General features: G+C 39.6%; 1 protein-coding gene across 9 annotated transcripts; it reads right to left on the bottom strand.

The window, feature by feature from the left end:
* Positions 1-1134: 1134 nt before the first annotated feature.
* Positions 1135-27056, bottom strand: kdm4c (lysine (K)-specific demethylase 4C). 9 transcript variants are annotated; one of them, XM_041982731.1, is made up of 22 exons: positions 26816-27042; positions 25371-25537; positions 23833-24008; positions 23146-23260; positions 21333-21526; positions 18944-18993; positions 16741-16844; positions 16353-16490; positions 15959-16152; positions 15418-15644; positions 13368-15283; positions 13139-13250; positions 11851-12032; positions 11350-11593; positions 9779-9855; positions 9357-9412; positions 9116-9224; positions 6516-6710; positions 5495-5665; positions 3211-3330; positions 2394-2486; positions 1135-2283 (listed from the first exon to the last, which is right to left on the bottom strand). In XM_041982731.1, the coding sequence occupies exons 2-22, from the start codon at positions 25512-25514 to the stop codon at positions 2116-2118; spliced, it is 4785 nt and encodes a 1594-aa protein (XP_041838665.1). In that variant the 5' UTR covers positions 25515-25537; positions 26816-27042; the 3' UTR covers positions 1135-2115. The 9 variants fall into 9 exon arrangements, 8 of the variants coding, with proteins under 8 accessions (XP_041838665.1, XP_041838669.1, XP_041838664.1 ...); XM_041982735.1 differs by having other exon boundaries at positions 2369-2486; positions 26840-27042; XM_041982730.1 differs by having other exon boundaries at positions 26840-27042.

Raw genomic sequence — 27056 nt, 5'->3', positions numbered from 1 at the left:
GCATTATCCTGCAGGAAGTAGCCATCAGAGGATGCTAACTGTGGTCAGAACGGGATGGACATGGTCAGGAATAATACCCAGGTAAGCGACTGGGTTAAAGTGATGCTGTTTGTGATCCCTCACACCATTACACCAACACTACCAGTCTGAATTGTTGACACAAGGCAAGATGGATCCTTACTTTCATGTTATTTACACACAATTCTGACCCTACCATCTGAATGCAGCAGCTGAAACCAGACCAGACAAAGTTTTTCCATCTTCTATTGTCTAGTTTTGGTTAGTCAGTGTGAATTGTACCCTTGGTTTCCTGTTCTTAGCTCAGAGGAGTGGTACTTGGTGCAGTCTTCTGCTGCTGTAGCCCATCTACTTTAATGTTGGACGTGTTCAGAAACGGTATTCTACATATCTTGGTTGTAAACAGAAGTTATTCTAGTTACTGTTGCCTTTATATCATCTCCAACCAGTCTTCCCATTCTCCTCTGACATCAAGACATTTTCATCCACACAACTGTCACTCTGGATACTTTCTCTTTTTTAAGACTGTAAACTCTAGCGATGGTTGTGTGTGAAATCCCAGCTGATCAGCAGTTTCTGAAATACTAGCTTGTTTGGCACAGCCAACCATGCCATGTTCAAAATAGCTTAAAAACCACACTCCCCCCAAAACTGATGCTCTGTATGAACTTTAGGAAGTCGCCATGTCTACATGCCTAAATGCATTGAGTTGCTGCCAGGTGATTGGCTGATTATCCATTTGCAGTTGAACAGAAGTAACAAAGCCAACAATGAGCGTGTATTTCGTGTTTAAAAACCCTGTCTCCAATGAAACCACTATCAAAGAAAAAAACTTTAAATCATCTATTCTACAATTGAAAACTGAGTGAAATATGTAATACTGAAGTTAAAACATTCTGATGTCACTTTTTCTGCACCTTGCAGATGTTTTACCATTAAAACCATCATGTCATTCATAAAGTAGTCACGTCAGAGAGGGAAGGAACAGTCGCTTTGGGCAAAGGAAACAATAAAGGTCTGAATTTAATAGTTTCAAATATTTTAATAAAATAACCATTGAAATATGGTGCTCAATATCCAATCATTGTTCTAATATTTGTCATCTTCAAAAACATTTTCCCCTAACTTGTGTCTCAAAAAGCCACAAACTTTATGACTCCTGAAACATCCAGTTCAATTCTTAGTGGGAGAATTTTACTATTTTAAAAACAAAAAAGAAAAAAGATTTTTATTGTTTTTCTTACAGCAGTTAGCAATAGTTATAGCAATATAGCAAGCCAAAAATAAATACAAATTTTAAATAATTTCAACAATGTGTCTCATTCAACAGAGCAACAGTAGCATTTCACGTTTAAAGGGTAAAATCCAACACAAGGGCATGGCTTCCTGTCTGTACATGTTCCCATATGAACATGTTCGCTCATTGTCTTTTTCCGTTTCCAAATGACAGAATTCCCACATCCATTAAAAAGAACAAACATGCAGAGAGGAAGCCATCGTAGTGTAATCGGATCGGGCCCAGCAGAAGCAGTTAGACAGTGTAGAACATGCGAGGAAAACAAGAGGAAAATACTACAAACCAAATACATAAACATTCATAATCAAAACTAGAAATTAAAGACCCCCACTTAAATAATGCTACTATAGGTGGGCTATTTAGAAAAACTTGAACTTCTGATTTACAAAGGAAAAAAAAAAAGTATAATTCAAAAAGGGTTGTGTGACATTTGTAAGTCACGTTTAATTTCCCTGATGGATCTGAAAGCTCGAGGCAACTGAGGCAGCAGCGCCCTCTGTTAACCTGCTGTGTATGAGTCCTATCAGAGTTCCTCTCCAGCCCTTCACACCAACCACACCGATCACTGGCTTAAAATGTACAAGCACTCACAAATCAGCATCCACACAATCCAAGTCTCCCACTCCCTTGTCATCACTTCCTGTAATCTTGAGCTTTGCACGGGGGCTTTGTGGGCTGTAGCTGTTAACACGGAAGTGGATCCAAAAATCTTACAACCATACACTCGCACAAAACAACCTCTCCTGTACATCCACTGTTAACTCAGTGCATTCGTTTGTCATCAGTCCTTCTCCATGACTTCATTTCCCTTTGTGGCTGCGCTGCTCCCATGTGCTTTTGGCAGTTGTACGGAGGCCTGGCAGGGCCACATAGTCATTTTGGAAACGGGAATTTGGCGTCCTGTGTCGTTTCCTCTCCCCCTGCGTGGTGAAGAAGGCATCCTGGAAACGCATGCTTGAGGCCGTTGACTAGAAAACAAAACAGGAGAAAACGCTGGTGAGTCATGAGAAAAGTTTCAGCTCAGTGTTCGTGCCATCAGAGTATCAAACTCACGTTTCCGAGCACGTCTAACACTTACGAGTCGGCGCTTCACTTTCTTAGGGAGGTCTTCATCTAACGTATAGACATCTTCCCTTTTTGCCAGCACCTGAGACCCATCTTCAAACTCCACCTGAGATAATAAAAACGCCGTTAATGCAGTTTCAAATAAACTTTTTAAATCTAAGAGCCCAGATTTTCTAAACTTTAACTTTTATGCTCAAGAAATTCCAGATTTTTATATAAAGCTCAGGCTGAAACTGTGTCAGATCTAAAACAGACCATGACAATGGACAATTCTTGTTCAGCCTTTAAAAGAACTATCTGACCCGTGTTCAGCTGAGTGTGTGCGTCACGGATGCATTTATGCATAACTAATTGACGCCCAGCTCGACTAAATAAAGCTTTAAGTGGAAGCCCCAAGACTCTGAGCTCAGTGAATAATTCAGCGAGTTTGAATAATGTAGATTGTCACCTCCTCCTCGTCTTCGTCCTCTTCCTCTCACCCTCAACATTGATTTTCTCAACATGTTTTCTATTACTGTGTCTGCACACCTTTCCTCCTACGTATCTGTATTTTTACCCTCCCATCATCTTCAATCTATTTAGCCGTTCCAGCTTCAAGTCTCCTTCCCAAATGTCCTGGTTTTGCGTCTCTGCTTCCCCGGACATAAAACCGAGGGACCCTGACAACGTCAGGAGTCACAATACCTCTGATGTTAGGGAAGTTCAACAAGTCTAATGCGTTGCTACTCTGACCTACAACTGTTCCAGTGGGAAAAAGATAAAATCTGCACAACTGGGTCATTTCTCTGTCTCCTCCAGCCCACATGAAAACTGCCCACATACATGCATACCTGGTACATGTAGGAGACGCTAGATCCCAGGTATTTAGCACCATAGAACAGCCCGTCAGGCCATTTTACTTGAACAGTCTCCCCAACTTCTGGAGGACCGAGGTTCACACAGTCTCTGCTCTGAAACATAAGAGGCAAGTGTTGGATTTATGTCAGAAAAGGTTTAAATGTTTAAGACTTTCTCTTAAACTGCACAAGGAGACAAAAACTTTAACCAAACGAGGTGAACATGAACTTCATGAGGTTAACCCAAACAGCTCAATAGAACCACGAGTGTTTTGTTAAGTTAGAGTCAAGTAGCACCCTTTCACGTCACACAGATTTTCCTAGTAATGCATCAGTGTTGGCTGTATGGGCCTTGTTCTGCTGCTCCTATAGCTCAGTTAAACTGGTTGCATCTTGCTGGCTCTCCACTGATGCAGCTTCTTTGCCACAGCTTGCACGCTGATGGTTTTCTGAACCAGAATATGGTTTTAAAAATATTTCTTTTATCTGGCGTTTGGGGAAAAACTATTTTGTTAGAACTTTGCAGCTTATAATCATCTGCATCCATTTCTGTTTGATTTGACCTGACAGAAGCTGAACTGTCATGATAAGAAACTTAGTATGAATGTGAGCTACAAAAGCAAAGCCGTCTTTATTTAAGCCTGTAAAAGGACCAGAACCTCTCAAAAAAACTTAGTTAAAAACAATCAAAGAAAGGCTTTGTACAAGTGTGGTGGCGATTACTAATAAAACACATAAATGTAGAGATGCTCCTGCATCTGATCACTTCACTGCTCCACAGTTCTTTGTGCCATTAAAGGAAGATCATAAACTATAAATTTATGGTGAACTATGAACATGAATGAATCATATTTCATCTTTGTGGCCTGAACTTGAAACTACTGCTTGTGAGGTGTGAATTAACACTACTTTTAAGTTTTAAGATTACTTTTGGTTAGTGTCATGACTCATTTTAATTGAAACTTATTTCTATCCTACCAGAGAGCTCAAGAAAAACAACTTGTAATGTTGGAAGAAATCTCTGTGCCAAATACTACAGCCACTCGGAGAGTCATTTATCAGGCCACTTTTATAGAAGATGGGTCACATTTCCAGTGTTAGAACACATTATTGAGCAAGTAAAAAGTGTCCTCTGGGAAAAAGACTACACAGAAATCTGGTGTATCTATCATTAATTAAGGTTTACATAGACAGTAGGTCTGCAAAGCTCCTTTCGGTTCTTACATGCTTAGATGGATCACTGCTTTAACGTTCTCTAATTAATTTGGAGATTTTCCCGGATATTTTTCTTTGTTATCGCGTCTCTTTACTCCTGGAAAGAAAATACCCAAAAATGCACTTTTCAATACATTATTTACTACAATGTATCAGCTGGAAATTTAAGCAAATCAGAACATTATTTTTCAGATTTATTCATGGCTCTAATATTTCAGATTTCTTAAACATATATATACATCTTTTAGAGGTAAAATAAGAAAAGAGCAAACGGAAATCAGGAGTTGGAGAAATTTTTAAATTAGGTGAAAGAGCCAACCAATTCTGCTGTGAAGTGTTTCCACTACCACCATCTCCATGGCTTACTTTTCCTAATGTAGTGTGTATAGTTTATATACGTAGTATGGGAAACTTGTAGGAATAAGCTTATTGGGTTTAAGACTGATGCCACAAACAGATTAAACTTCAATATTAAACAATCCACACGCCTCAAGTCTTTCCAAGATGCATCTTAATATAATATATAAAAAATACAATATAAAACAATAAACAAATGGATCTATTTTATAGTCACCCAAAAACCTTCAGGTTAAATTACACAACAAGTCACTATTTTAAATTCTGAAATGTTGAAAATTAGTCTAAAAGATTATTTATCATATTAAATTTCAACAAAATATGGTGCAAATGCTGTTAAACTATTTTTTAAATTAAGATGATTTGTCAGATTTTAAAGCATAATAGAATTTTTTTATTACTTTGATATAACACACAATAATCATGTTGTCTGCACGTTACCATGACAACTCAGCTGTGTTTCTGTTTGTTTCATGACAAAAACATGAGACCAAATAAAAAAAATCTCATATTTCCTGTTTAAAAAAATAAATAAATAAAAATAAGCCTTTGAAATTTTGGAGTTAAATACCTGAGAAGAAAAATTTCATATAATTTCTTTTAGGGGAATAATAAAGCATTTCTCATTTCATTCGTGTCATTTCATGACCTTATACAACTGTGGGGAGATCCCTTGAGCTTGTGTCTAATTAAAACTGAACCTCACCACGATATCCTCCGGGTAGGTGTCATTAGAGAAAGAGCCGTCATCAAACATGACCTCGTAGAACGTCTGGGAGGTGATCTGGGTGACTTTGGAGCTGTAGTAGCGCAGGTTCTTGTGTTTGGAGATCACCGTCTGGCCCAGTGAGATGGACGTTTGGCACGCCCGCTGTTTCTGGTACAGAAAGGAAGGAGAGAGCAGCAATGATGCTCATGTACGAGAAGAAAGCCATCAGTCAGTGTCCTATTTACAGTTTGATTTTCATGTTTCCACAGGTTGAGATCTCTTTGGATCTGCAGTATTTCATTTGTGATATGATGAACCCAGTGTAGTTAAGGGAAATATATTTTACATTTATGTTTATATGAAGATTAGTTTCAACAGATTGTTTTTAGGGTGCGTAAAACAAGTTAGTTGCAATAAAAGATAAAAAAAAAATATGCTTTAAATATTACTGTGTAAGTTATCTTTTATTAAACTGTTTCAGTGGTGTTAGCGCTTCATTAAAATAAGGAGATTTTCCTTCAATTCATCCACTAAGACCTCTGTGAAGTTACATCCCTGACATTAAAAGCACTCATGGCCATCCTGATATAATTATGTCAACACTGTTTTCAAGCTGTTTTCACTTGAGGTGGGAATTTTTTTTTTCCTTTGATCTGTTGCAGCAGAAGTAATCAATAATCCTTTGCAGTAAATAATGGAGCAATGTTAGACAAATTCATAGTCTGTGTTCAGACAGTTTGCACAGGATGTACACTTATTTGTCTCCTACAAAACTGAACAATTTCCTCTTTGTTACAGCTGCTGCTAGTCAATAAAGAAATGTTTTTATTTACACACCAACAACTGATGCTGATTTTACACTGAAAACAATTATCTCTTGGAGAGATCTTGGTTAGATTCTATCAAATCAGTACATGTTTACAATAGAGTCAACCAGCCTTATCTGTTCTGTACAAGATTAACAAATTGCCCACATGTTGACCTCTCAGCTGCAGTAAACCACTATCCTATAACTTACAGCTGAAGAACTCCGTGACTGGTGTCTATGGCAGGTGACTGACACGACATACGGCCAATCATCCGGCTCCATGATTACACCGGCAGCATGGGCACAGGTCACATGAAAGGAGGTGGGACACCGGCCACATGAGCACTGGATACAAGCCCCTGCCTGCCGCTTCCCTGCGCAGCGGCTACGACAATAGATGCACTTCTGTAAACACAGACGAGACCAAGTCGTCAGTCGTAAAGCTTGACCGCTGAGGGCCTGAATTCAAGGTGCAACTTACATTTTATAGTAAGGAGGAGCCAAAAAAATTGTTTCTTTAATTGCTTAACGTGATTTTAATGTAGTGAAAGTGGAAAACTGAGGACATCATAGGTGTAAATGTGACAACAGAGACTGTAGCAACAATGCTACTGCAGTCTAACTGTATGTGGTCAGCATTTCTAGACTTCTCCCCCACATAATCTGCAGAGTGTATATATTTTTTTAAGTTCAAAACCCAAATGTCCTCAGTACTTTAGAAGGGAGATGCTTTTTTGGGTTTCTGTTCCTTCTCTTTGCACAACAATTTCATGGTTTCAGTAGTCACTGTATTTTACACTTTACTTCCTTCCCCATCTCCTCTCCTATTGCTTGAATTCTTTCATTTTAAAAAGTAAATATATAATTTAACCTCTATCTCTGGCGGTGCTGTTTTCATTTTCAGTGTGATCAGATTAGCTTAATTAAGATATCGGATGAATATCGAGGTTATTCATCTTTTCCTCTTGCAAGGCAAACCAAGAATGGATGTAAATGCTTAATATAAAAATTTAAAATGGTAATAAAAATCCCTGATTTTATCCTTTCTACCCATTAATAAAACCTCTGTTGCTTCCTTGCTGCTCCACTTTGTCAACTGAGGGACTTCCAGTCAACAGCTGTCTTGATGAGTAACTTGGCCTATATTTCATCCAGCCTTTTCACATATCTCCTTCATAATGGACAGGAAGATGCTGACGAACTGCCACGACTGTCTTGTCTACCTTTCGAGGCCGACATGACGAGACTGCAGCTGGCCCAGAAAACATTCCCTTGTGTGTGCAAAATGTGTCTAAATGAGTATTTCATATACAAATTTAGGTGGAAAACTGATGCATAAGAGAACATAAAGTAGAGTAAATATGTCAGAGTAATTTAAAGTTTTAAAGTGTGAGCAAGTCAAACCAGTTTTCTTCGTGCTTCTGCCTTCTGCTGAGTGTATCTGGGTGCCTGTGTTGAGCCATGCGTTAAGAACATTCCCACAGTAAATTATGAATGTGTGTGTTGTGTGATGGTGAATTATAAATGTTCTGGGCTGATGCAGGGGCAATGGGTCCAATGCAAACTTTTAAACACATGGCTCATAAAGGGAAAATACACATAATGAAGCAAAGATCATGTAAAGTTAAACACCTGACAAAAAACAAGTTTTTTTAGGTCTATTAAGAGAAAGTCTGTGCTGAGTGATAGAGGGATTATCATTTATTTCTATCTTTATTTTCTCAGAGATGTTTTAAAAACCAACCATCTGTTTTATCATCGAATGAAAAGAGCCCTTCCAGAAGCTTGTTAATTAGAGGCAATTTAAATAGTACAAAAGGAAAAGACTGCCCAAGAACCTGCTTTTAATACTCGTACGAGGCAGAGCATAATCTGGACATAAACTAAGCACTATCACATACTTGACATAACTAACCCTAACCCTAACCACAAAGGCAGGAAAACACTGATAACCTGAAAAAGAAGTCAAGTCCTTACATTTTCACCACCAAGCAGGTCTGTGTCTGGGCCTTTTATGAGCTATACAGCCTTTTCCAGTCAGAACAACAATCATTCTGTTCACACTTTTGGCCCATGGATGTGAAAAAACTTTGCGGTTTGTGCTTTCAAATCCAAATGAGCCTAATTTCAGTGCGGCGTCCCACATCTCTGTAAATACCCTGTGGGTCACTTTGTCCACAAACTTTGTCTTCCATCTAGAGTCAGTGGATGAACATAGCTAGCACTGTCGGTTTGCCCTAAGAGGCTGTGTGTAAAATCTGTTTCTGAAACACAACTTGACAGAACTGTCTTGGACTAAAACATTTTAATTACTCAAATATATAATCTTGAAAAAAGCTGGGATTTGACAGACAAGTCAGTATTTAACCTCTGTTAGCCATCCTGTGCTGGAAGTACTTTTGAACACCTCACTTTCTGCTGAGCTACCACAGCGCCTGCAGCACAGAGCTAACTATAGTGGCAACATGTCAGGTCTGCTGAGACACACACCAGCTCTCTCATTAAGCAAAAACACACTCTAAATGCACAAATGCATGCACCTACACACAAGTAGGCAGACAAAAACCTACACATGTCCAAAGGAAAAAAAACACACACACACAAACACAAGAAAAGAAAGACCTACACACAAAACCCTCCCCAACACACACACTCCCAACCCCACTAGTGGTTAATTATCTAGCTTTGATTGCGGGCATGTTCATCTCACACTGTTAATTAGGACTGTGAACACTTCATTAATTAGACCAAGCCAGTCCTCAAGGACTGTGTGAGAGTGTGTGTGGGTGTATGTGTGTGTCACCTCTCACCAGTTTATATCGCTGCATTGTGATCCTGCTGATGTCAATGGGACTCCTCTTGGCTTCATCCCTGAACCTTGCCTCTGGCAGTGCTACTGCACACATCACATGGGCCCATCTGCACAAACACACACATAAAAATAAGTTAATACATTATGATGATTAAGACACACAGACAATTCATTGTGTAGAGCTCTAGAGATTAGGGATGAATATGCAGAGATAATCACTGAACAAAAGCACATCTCACTTGTCGTTTTGGGTTTTCTTCAGAGCTCCACCTCTGAGGTTACAGAGACAACATTCCTGAGAACACAGAGAGAAAAAATTGAGTAACCAAAATCTTTACACAGGCTCACATAAAAACACAACTACAATTAACAAATGGTACCAAATCATATTTTCAGGAAGCTGTGTGTTATAAAGATGAATTAACATACAAACTCTGTTAAAACCTTGCAACTTTAAATTAAATTTGCTTCAGTGCACGTAGGAAACACAATATAGTTTAATTAGAATTAGTAGTTCATGTATATTTGTGCAGATCGCATTGAAAAAAAAGTTCAAATAACTTCATTTGCATGAGTTTTTAATCAGTAATTAACTTCCTATTAACACTTCACTAACCCAAAAGTTAAATATTCAATCAAACAAAAGCATAAACGATCTTACTGCTGCAAAGCCTCCTTCTGTACAGCGATCACATGACCACTGTTCACTGATGTCATCTGCTGCAACACCGTAGCAACCTAAGGGAGGGAGGCATGGATGAAAAAAAAAATCAATCATTTACTCAAATACTGCTCGGCTGTTAAGCTCAAAGCAGGGTGCGTTTCATCAATGAATCAACAGACTTGACAGGAAATGTTAGGTTACAAAGCTGGGAACAAAACGCCACATCAACATTGTTTCCACAGATTTTTTTTTACTGTTATTGAAGTGGTATTGTTCCATGTAGACAGGCACACTGGGGCAGACTAAGGGGAAATTGAGAACTTGGTGGTCTGCGTGTGTGTGGGGGGATGTTTGTGTGGTCAAGACAGAAAAAGGAGAACCATACGAGAGGAAGAGTTACTGTGTCTGTATTGATTGATGTTTTATAAGACACCTCTGTGTGTTTATCTCATACAAAACAGTGCTTTCATTTCAGATGCCTCTTTATGCTGTCTATATTGTCTAGTTTTGGTCCGTTTTCTTAGCGTGGCCGAGCACAGGGAGGAAGAAAGAAAAACATGCTGGAAGCCTCAAACAGAAAAACATTCAGAATTTAATTGAGTAAAACAAATGTGATTCTTTTAAAAGCTGGTTCAAATTCATCCTCTGGGGGCTTTAGATATGTAAGCAAGGGGAAATTTTACATTTATAAAACGAGACGTTAAGTCTGTGTATGTGGATGTGTCTCTGTTCTTTTCTTCGACTATCCATCACAAAACCCAAAGTAAAATCTGAGCCCACCTTCGTTTCCTTTCCAGAGTTTAAATATCACTGCAGAGAGAAAAGCGACATCTACTTGTACTTATTCTTGAATCTCAAAACCAAACTTGCGGCTTTTTCATCAGTGTCAAATGACATGCGCTTCATTTCTTACTCCCACACGCTCACACAAACCAAGTAAATACAAATGCAGTACAGCTGTTGTGCACACACCACACAGTTCATACGCAACACCCAAAACCATGCAGACAAAAATGTGTGGTGGGATCAACACCAATATCACTGATACAGTCTGACTTTTTGGAAGAAGCAATGTCATTTTAAAGTTATGGATGCAGGACGCTGAGTAAGGGAACAAGATGTGGGGTTGTTTGTGTGAATGTGTCACTGAGGGATTGTGATAATGCCCGACACATAGCATCTGTGTCTACAGTGAAAAGGACAGGGATGTGTATGTTAGAGCTTGTTTCTGGCTCGAGGCTTTTAAAGAGGAACTGTCTGTGGTGAAGAAAAAGGATTCACCCTCATTCAGCTGACAGGGAAATAAAATACTTCTAACCACAGAGAGAGAGAGAAAGAGAGAAGGAAAAAATAACAGAAAGGGGGGTGGAACACTAAGCAAGTGAGTCAGGATTTAAACCCGTTGACCCTCCAACGATGCCATCAGAGACGAGCACAACATGTCCAAACAAACAATGTTGCTTCATCTAGTGGGTGGTAAATAAACCCCATGAAGTTAAGCAGCTATGTAACACGTGCATCGCAGTCACACTTAGATCTGCACGCTACTCTTGCCTGTGCATACGTACTTGCGTGGACTTGCAGGCAACAGCCTTGGCAGGAGAGAAGAGGGGAGGTTCCATCCTCCTGCAGCAGAGGGTTAGTAGGAGTTGGGGGGCAGTTCTGCTCCCGGAAAGAGAAGCAGATCTCAGGGACCAGGGGCTTGGTCCTCTTTAACCCCCTGCAGGGAGGTGAAGGGCCCTTCGTTGGAGAGGATGATTCAGAGGCATCCTTAGCTGTGGTAGATTTAATGTCCTCAGCTTTGTCTTCAGCCTGTAGGAGGAAGAAACTCGGTTATTTTTATGTTTCTCTGGAGACCTAAACAGAGTGGATTACTGACAGAGAAGGCAGATGACTAAATGTTTGCTGTCCCTATTTATAATAAAAGTTATAATCCTGGATGGCCAGTTGAAACTTGCAACTCACTTGCAATTATTCAGCTGCTGTTTGCTTCTTTCGTCATGTTATTTAAGCCCGTTTCACAAAAAGGAAAGAAACAGTACCAGGAAAATGGTGCATCACTAAGTTACCTGATAATAGGGCATGAAGAGTGTGCACACAGCACAGTATGGCTGCATGGTGGCTGCGTGAGCGTTGTACTCCCTCTCTGCTGTGAAGCAGCTCTTTCTGTTTTGCCAAAGTTGGACAAGGGGCTTTGCCCATGCTTCCATTTCCTGCTCCTCCTCATCTGCTAGGCTAGCTTCAGGGGGCTCTGAGTGAAGACCAAAACAAAGATTAAGAATCAAGTTATTCATGATTACACACACAGACACACACGCAAAAAAAGGTATACATGAGCTCATCTGCTTGAAAAGATAAAAACAGCAAAACACATTCCAAAAAAAAACAAAAAAAAGAAAATCAGGAATATCTAAGATTTTCTTAATTTAAACATCCAACTTCTTAATATTTTACCATTTGATTCCTTTTATTGTAGATAATAAAAAAGACGACATTAAACATCACACTTATAACTGCGCCAAGTCAGATCTAATTCATTCACAGCACTAACAACTTCCTCCACTTCATTTTTACTAAACAAGCGCCTGTCTGCTTACCAAACGGCCCAAAACAATTAAGCTTGCTCATCATCATAAAACAAGTTTCTCTCAGCCACAGTCATTTCATTGTCATTTGTTACTCAGGGATAAACAACTACAGTGGCTACAGAATTATTCATCATTTTTCACAACCATGGGGATGACAAATGTGAGCGTGTATGTGTGTGCGTGTATATATGTGTAGTTGCTAAGGAGGGCTCTCCTTCCAACATCATTAAACCATGAAAACAAACACATTATCAATCACACAGTCACTGCTCTGTGGTAGCCCTGAGAATGAAATCAGTTTGGTTTATGTGTGCATTGACGTCAGGAGAATCATTTGAGGGGGACGTATAATTTGAAAAATGAGGACGAGAGAGTGAGGACCACAGAGACAAAGGATTCACTGTGTGAGAGTACCGAGTTTCACCTGACAAAAACAACTCATTTGTTGTCACACAACATTAAGAAAGAAGAATAATTGCTTATGTATAATTTTAGACATAACATGTTAAAACACAGAAAATGTATTTTTTTTTGCCTGCAAAGCCAAATAATCTAAACGAACTTTATGGCTGCTGCATTCTGGCTCATTGTGAGTCATCCTTTTCTGGGTGATGGTTTCTGGTCCTTTCACACGCTGAAGCACAACACAACAGAAAATGTCCTGCAGTTTTTAGTGAAATGAACACGAATTAGTCTGGCTCACACTACTTGTCTGTGGCAGTAACTCTTAATGAACTGCAAGTGTGTGTGTGTGTGAGAATGTGCCCACCCTCGTCGCTGGCAGTCTGTTGTTTGACAGCAGTGGGCACTGCTCTTGCGGTGGGTTTCCTTAGTGGGTGACGCCAGCTCTTAGTGGTCATTTTTGCTGACATGGCAGGGTACTGACACAGAAACGGAAATGTTATCAGTGCACATATGTGAATATAAATATTATCTATATTTGTATGAAGGTCAAGCAAAAGTCTGATTGATTATAACTGAGTGTAAAAAACACTCACAGCACAAACCTCCCCAGGTTCCAGGCCTGATTCTTCACATTCATAACTACTTTCATCATTTTCCTCCTCCTCCTCTTCTTCTTCTTCCTCCTCAGATGAATCGCTGCTGCTCTCTCCTTTAGCACTACTTTGCTGCTCTGCATCTTCACCATCGAATCCCCCTAATTCCATATCGGACACCCCATCCTGTTCTCCCCTTCCTGTCCTGACAGAAGAAGCTGCCATTTCTGAGTGTAGACGCTCCTCTGCCTCCCTTTGTCTCCCAGCTTCCCTACTCAGTGACAGGGATTCAGTCCCATCTACGTCATCTCGTTGTAGAGCATAATCGTCACAAAGTCCCAGAGGATCCATAGTACCAACTGAAAGAAGAGAGGTGGGCTCAAGTTGGGCCCAAGTTAGAGGCCCACCTTCATTTTCCTGGTTTTCTGACTGACGGAGGTCTTTTGCTGCATCTTCCAGGTCTGTGACCTCTTTGCATTGTGGCTCGGTCCACATGGTGTAAGACAGAGGGTCGTGGGAGAAGTCAGAAGGGAGCTCTGAGTGCAGACTCTGGATGAGAACCGCAGGACACTGGGAATTAAAGTTTTTCCAGACGCTACCGGAGAAGGTTTTTGGTTCCATGTATTCATTCTGGGAATTACAAAGGGAGGAGGAGTATGTGGAGTGGTGATTAAGTTGTAACGATGAGTGGTTGCCATTTTGATTGCATAAAGGAGTGATGGGGGCTAGAAGGGAGTCTCTTTGAGCTGGGTCTTTGGAGTTCTTTTTATTTGTATCTGGTAAGCTGGGTTGTGGCTCTCTTTGAGGAGCAGTTCTATGAACTAACTGTCCAGGAGTCCTTTTTTCCAGCTTTGTGTGATCCTTTTCTGGAGCAGCTGCAGGTATTATTAGCATTTCATGGTCAGCACCAGATGTTATTTTGTGCAAACCACTGGCAGTTAAATGAGGCATGCTTCCCTCTAAACCAGACATTGCAGCCTCTTCACAACTAATTGGTAAATCTAAATGCCAGCAGTTGGCATGTTCTGCTGCACAAGGTTCTGTTGATGGTTTTAAATGATCTTCTTTGGCTCCTTGTGAAGATGGAGAGCCAGTTGGCGTCTCCCTCTGTAGCACAGGTGCGCTCTGGTGGCTGCACAATGTAGACTTTGGGAAATCAGTCAGCCCATCATCAGCAGGGGTGAGGGAGGGCATCTCTTGGGTTAACACAGGTGGTAAAGGGCAAATTCCAACCTTATCAGCTGGTTCTGGTGTTAGTTGTGGCATATCCACTGCATTCCTCTGCAGAAGAGGAGGGAAAAGTCTTTCCTCAATGCTGCCTTTTCCTCCATTCCAAATGCATTGAGAGGCAGAGGAAGATCCACCTGGTGTGCAGCTATCGCCCTCTGCTGGCTCAATCTTGAGATCAGAAAGTGCATCTGAAGCGGAGTGTGGTTTAACATGTGTGTCCATTTTCCCCGCTTTAACAGTGTTAGTGCATTTCTTTGTACCTGTGTTTGTGCTGTTGCCCATGTTTATAGTTAGGCTTGAAGATGAGGAAGCAGACAGCTTGGAGTCTATTACAGTCTCAGATGAAGTGTTTGCATGTGAAGGTGAGCTGAGTTTTTTGGCCTCCAGAGGAGGAACCCTGGTAGAGTTTACACAATCTGGGAGGTCTTGAGGTACAGCGGAGCAACACACTGACTCCTTGATTCTCAGATGCATCTGATTAGCCTCAGGACTTGGTCTGAGTCCTTCAGGAGTCCTGCTTGTAACCCCTGATCCTGAGAGGTACTGGGGATCGATAATTGTTTCATTCTTCAGTGGTGAAGCAGGTGAGGTGGAGGGGGGGTTACTAGACACGTCCTTATTAGAAAACCGCAAACATTTGCTCTCAACACGATTTACCTTGACCACACACATCTGTCTGCAAGGACCTGCGAAGGATAGGACAAACCACATCAACCGTCAATAAATAAGCTTTTGTTTAATAATTAGTAATTTAGTATTTAGTAAATAGACTGTCCTGTTCACACACACACACATTCTCACCACAATTAGTCAGTCTTACTAGCAAGCTGAACAAAGTTTGGATTCTGGTTGTGCTTGGACTCAGCTTCCTTCTTCTTCTCCTTCTCTTCCTTGCAAGTTGTCCCTGCCACAGATTTTCGCACCTTGGGAGCAGACGGACCACCCTGGCTTTTCCTCTTGCTGCTGTTCAACACCGAGCTGCCATCCAGGCCAACTGGCTCCTCTGTGGTCCTGAGGCGCTTGGAGCGCATTCGAGAGTGGCTGCTGCTGTATGAGGGAAGAGATCAAAGATGATGGAGACTCATAGCCCACATTTATACTGACAAGTGATAAAAGGAAATGCAGATTTTTGTGACTTAAAACCCATGAATGTGGTTTTTTTTTTTTTTTTTTTTTGCTGCTCAATAATTCTTGCCAAATACATTAAATGCCAGTTATTATGATGTGATCCATATCCAGATTTTTTCCCATTCACACAGTTTAGCACCACTCCTCTAAACTGAAACCTCCCGGCCAGCTGCAGCAGACCACTCTCCATCACTAAAGTAGCATTCAAAACAGCATGAACGCTGTCTCAGTACCCTTTGTTTGTAGACTTGGTCTTATGGCGTCTCTGTAACCAGCTCTGCAGCTCTGGTGTTGAACTGGGAGTGGCTTGGGTGTGGTCTATAGGCGTTGAATCTTTGCCCACCATCCAGTTAGCATACCGGTCAGGCTGAAAACGCTTCACAAAGGGTTCCATGGATATCTTTACCATGTCTCTGCTACATGTGCACTAGAAGAGGGGAGACAGAGGACAAAAGAAAAACATGAAGCGGCTGCACTTGTGTTTAACACACAATGTATTTACTGTCATTGATGCTACAGGAGCAGAACTTCAAGTGAAATCAGTCAGATTTAATTATGATTTATCTGTCAGCCTTTCCAAAGTCGAAAGAAAATAAAACTCTTTGGAATGTGCGAGTGTGATGTTACCTGTGTGGCCACTTTGCCGTAGTCTATCCAGCGCACGGTGGCAAAGTTAGTGGACTCTGCACAGTTGAAGCCATGGTTGAATCCAGCATGGTAACCGTAGGGAAAGGTGATCATGAACTCTCCAGCTTCCTGAGTAATCTAACAAGTGGGGTAGAGATCAGTCTGAATAAACTGAGGAGTGACAGGACACTAAACAGTTCTTAACACTACTAAAAAAAAATTTATATAAAAATAATAACACAGCATCACTGAAGATTGCTACTATAAACAGGGGCATTGCTTATTTCACCTACAAGAAAATATGTTTTCATAAAGTTAGTAGATAAAGGATATTATAAATGGCAAGACAAGGTGAACTAAATGTTTTCTCAAAGAGTGGAGAGTCTACCTTATCAAAAGGAATGCCGTACTTCTTCAGTACAGAAGGGGAGATCAGAGTCATCTTGTGACGAAGGAAAGCTTCACACCCCTTGAAGCTGTTAGGAAAAAAACCTGACAGAGATAGAGAGAGACAGAGAAACACAAACACACAAGGCTTTAACTGATGAAAGTACAAAGAGACACTAATATATCTGTCATTTAATTAAAAATCTACCAATTTGCTGATTAATCATGCAGTCATTTCATCCCTTTTTATCATACAGCAACATTTTGTTATAATCCAAGAAATGACTTCTTGATCAATTTCCCTTAGTTAACAATATCTGTGTGAAACAAGTGGTGGAAGCCCATTGTTCTGAGGTCTACAACTCAGTTTGGCCTCACTATGTAACGTACAAACAAAGATTACACAGTGTAATTATTAATCAACATCACAAAGCAAAGCTGCTACAATTACAACTGCATTAAATGAGACTCAACCTTCACTCCTCAGCCAACTTTTAATTTGGGAAAAAGTGCAACACTAATTGCCAATTTCATGTTTAGAACCAGCAGTCTCAGAGGGGGCTTTCCTGCGGGTAGCCAGATGCAAGCTGAAAGGCTAAATGAGCTAAAACAATGTGATAATAACATCTGTTCACCAAACCATCAACTATAACCAACACAATATCGAAACCAAAGTGTCAGAATCATAACAGGAAAATAAGCTCTTCACCAAAGGCGGGAGGATGAAAGGTGACAGCCGCTGTGGGCAAATTTAACTTTTAAATTAAAAGGGGCATAAAAGTAAAAACAAACTGACAGATGGACAATGAGAGAGACGATAAACATTCCCCCTTAACTGCGGCCATCTTTCGTTAACACCAAGTAATGCAAGTCATCAACAGTCATTAGTCATATAGCATTTTATATGATGTCATAGGGTAACTGAAGTGGTAGTTTATGAGATACACAAAGTTTAACTGGAACAAGGGACTAATAATTGCAAACAAACTAAACTTAATAATTCAGTTGCAGTACTGGAAAACATATAAGTGGATATGATAAATGGAAAATAATTTTGTCTGGTTAAGGGAAGGAAAAAAAAAAATCACCAAAGCTGCAGCTAATGAGGCTGTTGGGACAGACTGAACTCTTTTAGGAATTCACTAATGAAAAAAAATTCCCCATCAATCAGGTTTTAACGTCCTCATTTAGCTACTGACAGATCAGCTTTGCAGGATAAAACCTTGTTATGGAGAATTTCTCTCTGTTTCATTTAAATTACATTTGCTGCTTGTGTGTCACTGAGTTAATCTGTTTTCCTGAGTGACATGGGTTGAGAAAAGTGTGCTATTTTAGCATCAATCGGTACAATTAATGCAGCGGTAATGACTGTCACCTCCTCTGGCCCTTTACCTGTGACATCAACCAACACCATGAATGATTTGGGGAATTAGTTTATTTTCTGCAAACAGGTGTCTTTATACATTTATTAGACCACACCAACCAAAAGCTTTTTTCTATCCCATTTCCTTCAGCCAGTTTCTGACAGTTCAGTTATAAACATTATCTTCTGTTCCTGAAAGTTTTTTGTGTTGTGTATTTTCTATTTTCAAGGCATACTGCTTCACGTTATCCTGAGTTTTTACATCTTCCTGAATCAACCTCTATGTTTCCCTTTTAAAACCTTCCCATTTTCTTTGAAATTGCTCCATATTTTAGAAACATCTGATCCATAAACTACATCTTGTATCACACTCAAAGTTGCATGGTATCCTTAGAGGAGTTTTATAATCTTCATTCGTTCAGACGGTGGCTCTCTTTTGGGGTCACAGGTGAGACAACAGTTGTTTTTTGTTTGGTTTAGTTTTTTTGAGAAAACAAGTTACAAATTGATTCTATAGTTTTTTCTTCTACTTGATCTGAAAAACAGAAAAACTATTCAAATAATTCTATCTTATTTAACCATTTTTTAAAGGCTATGTTTTACTAAAACAGAAAATTCTGCTGGTAAATGAAAAAAAGTTTTGCCATATTAATGATATTTTTCTACAATAAACCAACCACCTGAGCAACATTTTCCAAGTGAAGTGAATCCATTTTCTTTTTGCTGTTGTGAATTTTGCCTGTAGATTAGTTTTGAGTTCAAATTCAGACATGAAAAGACATAAATCCCAAAGCAACTCAATTTAAACAGACACATCAAAGAATGTTGAATAATCTTTTACCTGTAGCCAGACGCTCTAGCCTCTTCCCATGCTCAGGGGGGATGGCATACCTGTTAAAATGGGAGATATGGTGCACAGTGAGTTGTTTTTGACTGTGTGAAATTCAGAATATGCTTTTTATAACATCTTTAGTTTAACAAGGAATTTCAATACTGCCATCAAGTGGAGGGAACATGAATGACGGGGGGGGTCAACATTTTCAGGCAATAAACTGGTAAAATAAAATTTTTACAACATATAAAAAGGTAATTTTTCTCATGCTCTAATTTCCTCTTAAAAGCATCTCATTAACTGCTTGCTACAGCTTTTTAAGACAGATGCTGGCCATTTACAAGTTACACTGTTTAACGTGTTATAGTGTGAAATATCTCAAAAGGAAAGACTTTAAATATGTATTAATGAGGATAAAATAACCATCACTGTCTTCTGCTGAGCTACACGTTTGTGGCATATTAGGTTGACATTAGTCTGCTTTATTTTGTGGCATGTTGCTGATACAATCTTGGGTTTGTTGCAGGGAGTGTGACAGAAATCTCTCAAGTTTTGACTCGGCATTTCATTTGACTAGCTCCATCCACCCTCAGGTCTGTGGCGTTTCTATCATCACATCACCTGTCAGCTTAACACGGCACTACGGTTAGACAGGTATGCAACATCAGGTGGGGGGTGACACGGGAAGGAGAGAGGTAAAGGAGTCAGAATGGGGAATTGAGAAGAGGTGCATCTTTAAGCTGCTCCCTTCCTGAGATGAGATGTCAAAGAAGCACCAGAATAAAAGAGACCATGTCAGTGTGCGTTTGTGTGTGTGTGTGTTAGTGTGTGTGTGTAGTAGACGATAAGAGCATGAGTACGTGTGGGTACTTGGCACATGAGGCTGCTTTTTGTGCGTGTGTGAAAGTGTGTGTGTGTCACTGTCTGGCTGTGACACTGATCCCTGTGGGGGTTGCAGGGTTTGCGGCTCTAATGAGCAGAACTACCTCCAGGGCAGGAGAAGGAAACGAAGCAGGCCACACTGACAAAGAAATAAAAAGCCATCTCCATTTTGATCCACCTGCATTTTTCATCTTCCTGTTTATTCTATTACTTTGACCCTAATGTCCTATTTACTGAGCCCCTATAAGTCATTAAATACCTGTTAAGAGTTGGGCAGTACACATTTTGTGACCAACCGGATCATAACACCATGCACTTTGGTTATCAGAGTATGTTCTGTTGAATAAAAACCAGACCGATTGCTTATTGTTTTCTCTTTTCAGTATGACAAGGTGAAGAAAGGTAGCAGTAATGGTAAAAACATAACTAGTACTCCTAAGCTAATTCTTTATGGTGCTGCTCACACTTCAAAAAAAAAAATGTATTGGCTGACTGGGTAAATGTTATGTTTTTCCTTGTTACGGACAACAAATGTAGCTTCCAAGAAATCCAACCATATCCTTCAACTCTTGGAGAATAACACAGCTCCATACACACTCCCAAAATGAACATGCAGACTAATTCCTGCAGCTGCATTATTTTCTATTCCCACAAGTATTTAGTCTCCTGTTAGTCTCCTAGTTATTGCAGCGGACATTTCTGTCACTGTGTAAACAAAACTAGGGTAAAGAAAAGCAATAGGCAAAGCAAATTAAATAATATGTACATTACCACATAAATACTCCTATTTTAAATAAGAATGGAGAATATTAAATAAATCTTGCATTTGTATAACATTTTTTTGTTCTGTTTCAGCAAGCACTGTAAGATGTGTCAAAAATGTCCGCTAACAGTGAACACAACAGACATTTTGATGTTAAAAGTAGCCAATAAGTTGATCACCTTTAGTTATAACAGTCTCACAAACTAAGACACAAAGATTTTATTTTGTATTGTTTAGCATCATAAAAGCAAAAACCCCACTCTGACAAAGCAGGATTAATCCATTTCCTTGTGAACACTGATTTCCTTCTTCAGGCTCTTCGTGTTCTTATAAAAGGTGGTTCTGACACCATTTGACACTTTCCATTGTGTACTTGTAAATATGAACAAAATGCAGGTATTGGTAGGCCAAACACTCCCTTATTACTCTGTGTATATACTATCTTTACTGCATAACCAGTTTTGTATATAAATGTATGAAGTTTGTCTTTAAAATGACGCATTTGTTTTAAGGCTCTCTATGCCACAGAGATATGACTTTCAATTAACCGTAATTAGCTCGCATGAATTTTAGTAGCTATGGAAATAAGTTGTATCCACAGCAACAAGCCTCATTTTAAACCTGAGCAATGCAAGGGAAAGTGAACTTCTTCTAGAGTTCATGCAACCCTGCACTTTGTGGTATGCTTGCTCTGGCTTTGTCTGGAGCTTTATGGTTTCACCCCCTATGCTGAATACAATGTCCCACACTCACCAGGACTTGGGCTCTCCAAAATGAAGGTAATTGATGCTGTACAGGTCCATATCTTCAGTGTGCCAGGAAAAAGTGGTCTTCCACATGCCAAAGTAAAGATATGGAGTGTTGACCCCCTGTATGGAAACGCCACAGTCCTCCTCGATGACATCTAGGATGGAGTTCAGATGGCCAATGTTCCACTCTTCCACATCCTAGGGATTGAAAACAGGGGTTAGACCTGGGCTACATACTGGCAGTGGGGTCAACTAAGGCATTTTTAAATCTGTATTGGCTAGATACTGTAAAATGTTACTTGTTCTTTTCCACAGATGTAAGAGAAACTCAACACCTTTATCTAACATGCAGTGTTAGACATGACTTAAATCATCATGTCAAATAATGACATCAGAATATTGAAGGTTGGTGCCAGCAGGCAGAGTTAATCAAGAGGAAATATTAGTCACTTTGCTTCTATTTAAGTGAAATACTGAACACTGTACAGGACCTTTAAAAAGGTATTGCTTTGGGGAAAATGTAGTTTTAAACTTAAGTTGTTTAATGTGGAAATTGTCCAAGCTTCAGTAAACCCAACTATATGACACATCAGACTTCTTAGCAACCAAAGAAAATTTGTTGGGACAGATACTTTTTCCAGCTAAATAATTCAATTAACCATTTTAGAGATCTTGGAGTAAGCCTGTTGTGGGTCGTCTGCACAGGTTATACTGTGTGTTCCTGTTTGTAGACTGATTAAACTATTTCTGTGCTTGTAACGCTGATGTTGCTTCCAGTTCATTTGATCTGGGAAGGATAATTACTACTTTATTTCCAGTCCAGATTTTTCAACAATTTTTTTTAACTTTATTTTTGCATGTTATAAACAGTACAAAAAGTAGAGAAAGGAGAACAAAAAAAAGAGTAGCACAGACATATTGTTCATGGTAAGTGGATTCAACATCAAGAAAATCAGATTCAGGGCATCCAGGCAGGTCAGTGAATGTCCCATATGTCCTTAACTTATAAGTGTCATAGGTATGATCCCGAGTAATCGATTCCAGCCCCCCCCCCCCCCCCCCCCCCCCGCCCCACCATAAGTCCAGTTAGTAGTACAGGTTTTAGCAGATGTTCTGAGTCCGTTATGTCCAGTCACTATGTTTTCATGCTTGACAAAAATTTGAGTAAGCTGGTTTGTGGTTGACTGAGGGTTATTAATATGTCATCTGTGTACAGCCAAGTTTTGGATTCAGTGTCCTTAGTCCGAATTTCTCTGATTTCTTTATCCTCTCCATAATTGCTTGCTCGAGCGGTTCTATAAATAAAGCAAACAGGGCTGGACAAAGACAACAACCCTGCAGACAACCTCTTTGAATGGACGCTACATTGGTCAGATCCCTGTTTATTTTTATTCTCACCTCTGGAAATTGATATAAGTTCTTCACCAGCTGAATGACTGAAACATTAAAACTAACAAAGTCGAAGGCTTTTTCCGTGTCTAGGCTCTAAACAACGGACTTGTTTCGACTTTTGTTCATACTATTTATTAGGTGTAAGGCTCGCCTTACGTTGTCCTGGATTTGTCTGGTTTTGAGGAATCCTGTTTGATCATTATCTATAATATCACGAATTATGTTTTCAAGTCTTCTTGCCATTATTGATGCAAAGAGTCTATAGTATAGGGATCCATCCATGCCTGACATCTTATTTGTAACCCTAAAACCAAATTAGAAAGACTAATTAAGGATGGAATGACAAATCAACATAGAGATATAAAAGAAGAGAAAAAGGAAGAAAGCAGCAGAGAAATGGTTAAAAAGAAAAGGAGTTGGTCTACCTCATCGTAGAGGCTTCCACTGACATCAGCACCATAGATGGGGGAGACAAAAGTGAGATTCTTCCAGTATTTCCTCTCAAGATCTTCATAATTCAGGTAGCGAGGTGTACAGTACCTGCAAAGAGAAAAAAGTATCCATCTGATACAGTATAATCAACACCTGTAAACCTGTACAGTAAAAACTCTGAAGTAAAAACTACAAAAACATTTCAACCATGTTGATGCTACTATTACTAGCTCTATTACTCTCTGACTGCCCAATATAAAACAGTACTGCAGGAGTTATGTTGTATTCTAAAAACAGTTTCTCCTTTACAGGTGAAAACTTTCAACTAATAAGATTTTAGGAGCTTTGAAAGACTTAATTTTAAATGCTAGACATTGAACTTCATCTGCTAAAATGCTGGGGAAGGCTCCAGCTTATCCGTGAGAGAGAGAGAGAGAGAGAAAGACAGAAAGAAAGAAAGAAAGAAAGACAGAAAGACAGAAAGAAAGAAAGAAAGAAAGAAAGAAAGAAAGAAAGAAAGAAAGAAAGAAAAAACTTTACCTATAATGTACCAGTAGCGCACCTTGTGCAAAAAAAAAAGAATAGTTATAATCTACCCAGGTAGAACCAGGAAATAACATTTGTGAGCCATCCCTCCACACTAAGAAAATCTCTTTCACTGAAAACTCCATAACACTCACATGTCACTGTTAGCCAATCGCCTGAACTCCTGCACACTAAGAGGCTTCTTCTGGATGTTGTACTGAGTAAAGAGCCCCGACTGGCCGGCCACCATCTGCTGAATGGGAGCATCGATCATCAAATCGTCGATATCATCGTACGTGCGACGGGGCTTCCAGCCTTTAGGAGGAATGACCTGGAAAACAAACAGAAAAGTAATGAGGATTTGATAAAAATACAACTGGAACATTGCTACTTCATAGTGAAATATAACTCTAAATAAAATTATCATCATATAACAATGATAATCAGCACAAAATCCACACTGTCGGTTGCTGCATCCAGAAATTTTACCAGGAAGTCTATTATGCAATAATGCAGGCATGGATGGTCAGAAGAACAGAGGACACATATTCTGTGTTGTGAAGCAAAATGGATGCTGGGTTCTACTCGTCAAAGATGAGAAAGGCCATCCAGACCATTATCAGGGGAAGCTACACCATCACAGTGTCTGTGATGATATGTGAGACAGTGTGTGTGTGCCAGGCTTGTACAAAATTTAGAATTAAAAGGAGAATTTCACCTAAATTTCAATTCATTTCTTGAATTTGAATTGTGATTGCAAACAGGAAACAGGATTGCAATTCAAATTGCAGGAAGTAGAATTGGAATTCCATGAAATTCATGATACATAGCTGAGGTATTTTTAACAAAGAAGCTTTGCAGTATATATGACGTATGACTGCAACATGAATTCCATTCAGATATGATTCTAGAGACTTCATGTACACAGTACTTTATTATAGTAAATGGGCTTCTTTTAACTTTAATCAACATTAAAATCACGCTCTGCAAAACAGATAATTGAAATTGTAATAATTTTCAAATTGTGGAAAATGATAGCACATAATTCAACATCCTGTGAGGCGGAGTCAATTCAAATTCAAAGTCATTCAATGAATTGAATTAATTTATGAATTTTGTACAAGCCTGGTGTGTGCATCAACTTTTACATTTGTTTAAATGTCTTAATTACAATGGAGGTAGCCAGAGAAGATACTAGAAAATATTTCCTTTGTTTTTGTGTACATTTAATAGCAGTTCACAAAGCTTTTGTTGCATTTTAGTTTGGAGGACCGGGGGGGAGTCTCTGAAATAGCAATACAACATTTTGTTAATGAGCAGTGAAGTCCAAGTTAAACCAATCATAGCTGCTCTTAGAATGTAACCACCTCTTTCATTGGTTCTAGCGTATCAGGCTTGAATCTCAGATTTGGAGAAGTAAAATTGGTATTTCAAAGACTGTTTTGGTCTTATTTTAAAAACTCTTCCAACCTTTCTGGCAATGGGGTATGCAGATAAATCCCAAGTTATAAAAGAGTGTATTTCTCTGGATTCCCTTCTTTCTTCCGTTTGACTGAATCTAGCATTCAAAATGTCCAGAACGATGCATTATCAGCCAAAGTAACATTCATGAAAAGTTAAGCCCATAAGAGAAAACACCTATTTATATTGTGGCTAAATTTTAGTCTAAGCTAACACTGAAAAAGTTACCTACCTTTGCCAAACCTGCACGGTGTGCACCCTGAGACTCCATATAAACCAGGTACTGGTTGAAGTCTCTGAACTCTTCCATGGTGGGCCGGAAAGTCATAATCTTGCAGGTGGGGTTTGCAGGGGTGTACACCCCTGCTCCCGCCATCCTGCAATCTCACTGGCAATAATCTGGGGGGGGGGAAAGTAACAAATAAAAATATGTGTTTTAAAATTGAAAAACATATGTTGACCAATTATTGGGAACTGGAAGGATGAATAAAAAGAGACAAAAATGAATCATTCATTTTCATTCAGTCTTTTTTTCTTTCCTTTTTTTTAAAAAAAATACAGAATCTAACTAGTATAAAGATGTGGGACAGTTGGTTCGTGAATTCACCACTAGGCGGAGGTAGAGAATCAACTAACTGTAGTTGTGATCCTTTGAACCTTGCTGGTGCCAATATCCCTTCTCGGGTTTTTGTCCCATCCACCCATCCCACTCCCAACTCTGACTTTACAGTGCCAAAAACACAAAGGATCACATTTCCCCGCGTGAAGCCAGATTTTCAAGCCTTTTAAATCATTCTATTTACGTTACTTCACTGCACTACGACCCAGTTATTAGAGTTCCACTCTGACACAAGTTTGTGAAAATAAGAAAACGAAATATAAAAAGCAGCTACAGTTTAGTCTCTTTGTTCTGATATTACAGTAGACTAATTATTTAAACGCTGGGTGGCGTTTATGTAGCATATTGGACCATTACTTAACCAAGATAAAATCTCAATAAAAATTAAGGTAAAACAAATCTAGGCTGACTTGCGCTTTGACTATTATCACCCCATTAGTCTATGTAGCTATGCTAATCTTTGTCTGCCAACGCAGCTAGCCTACGTTCTGTTATGATGCCGAGTAATGGCTGAACAAATAGCGTAGCTTGCTAGTTCAGCTGACCAGCTAACTGAAATTTACATGACAGCCTCCTAAGGTGCTCTTCGACTTTAATTTGACATGAGCTCATGGTAGATCCTTCAACAGTATATAACAAAAGTAGCCCGGACGGGAATAAGTAGCTATTAAGCTAACCTAGCTATAACATTAACTAACTTGTTACTGCACGAGTGACTGGGGTTTAAATGCCCCTCGCAAGGTGGCTGCACAGAGGCCCGTAGCTAAATCCTTTGAGACTCTGTACTCTGTCTAAATGATTTAGTCTGTAATGTATGTGCTGACACTATTTGAAACATTTTACAGGTTTGTCTGTATATAAAAGAACAATGACAAGGCACCCACAGCGAAACAACTACTGGCACGATCGCGTGCCAACTTATGTGACTGGCAACGCTAACGGTTAGCTGCTGATAGCTTCGCAAAATCTGCACAGGAATCACAAAATGCACCTCATTCCCTAATTCACTGATACAAAGCTACCATGCATGGCTATGTCCACTATATCAGGTTTCGTACCCACAGAAATGCACGAAATTTCACCTGGAGTTAGAAATTTGGAATCGTGCTGTTGTTTATGTCCTTCCTTGTTCGTCCAGCTGATTCACATGACAGCTGCTGCTGTTGCTTCGTGCCTTGAAGAGCGGCTGCGTCCCACACCGTCTGTATCTCTGCTATGTGTGTGTGTCACAGCCGTGGTCATGGCCGTAGTGCGGTAGACTTATCCACGCGCTGTGAGATCTGCGAATCAGCGGACAAA

Source organism: Melanotaenia boesemani, chromosome 4 (assembly GCF_017639745.1).
Source record: "Melanotaenia boesemani isolate fMelBoe1 chromosome 4, fMelBoe1.pri, whole genome shotgun sequence".
NCBI lineage: Eukaryota > Metazoa > Chordata > Actinopteri > Atheriniformes > Melanotaeniidae > Melanotaenia > Melanotaenia boesemani.
This window is presented reverse-complemented; position numbering and strand designations above follow the sequence as displayed.

Bases quoted from the DNA above. Each gene is read 5' to 3' on its own strand.
- kdm4c (XM_041982731.1), bottom strand. From the start codon at position 25,514: ATGGCGGGAGCAGGGGTGTACACCCCTGCAAACCCCACCTGCAAGATT. The intron at 15,645-15,958 runs GTACTGAGACAG...TCCCTCATACAG, and splicing joins ACCAAGTCTACAAACAAAGG to CAGCAGCCACTCTCGAATGC. The intron at 13,251-13,367 runs GTGAGTGTTTTT...TTTCTGTGTCAG, and splicing joins AACCTGGGGAGGTTTGTGCT to TACCCTGCCATGTCAGCAAA.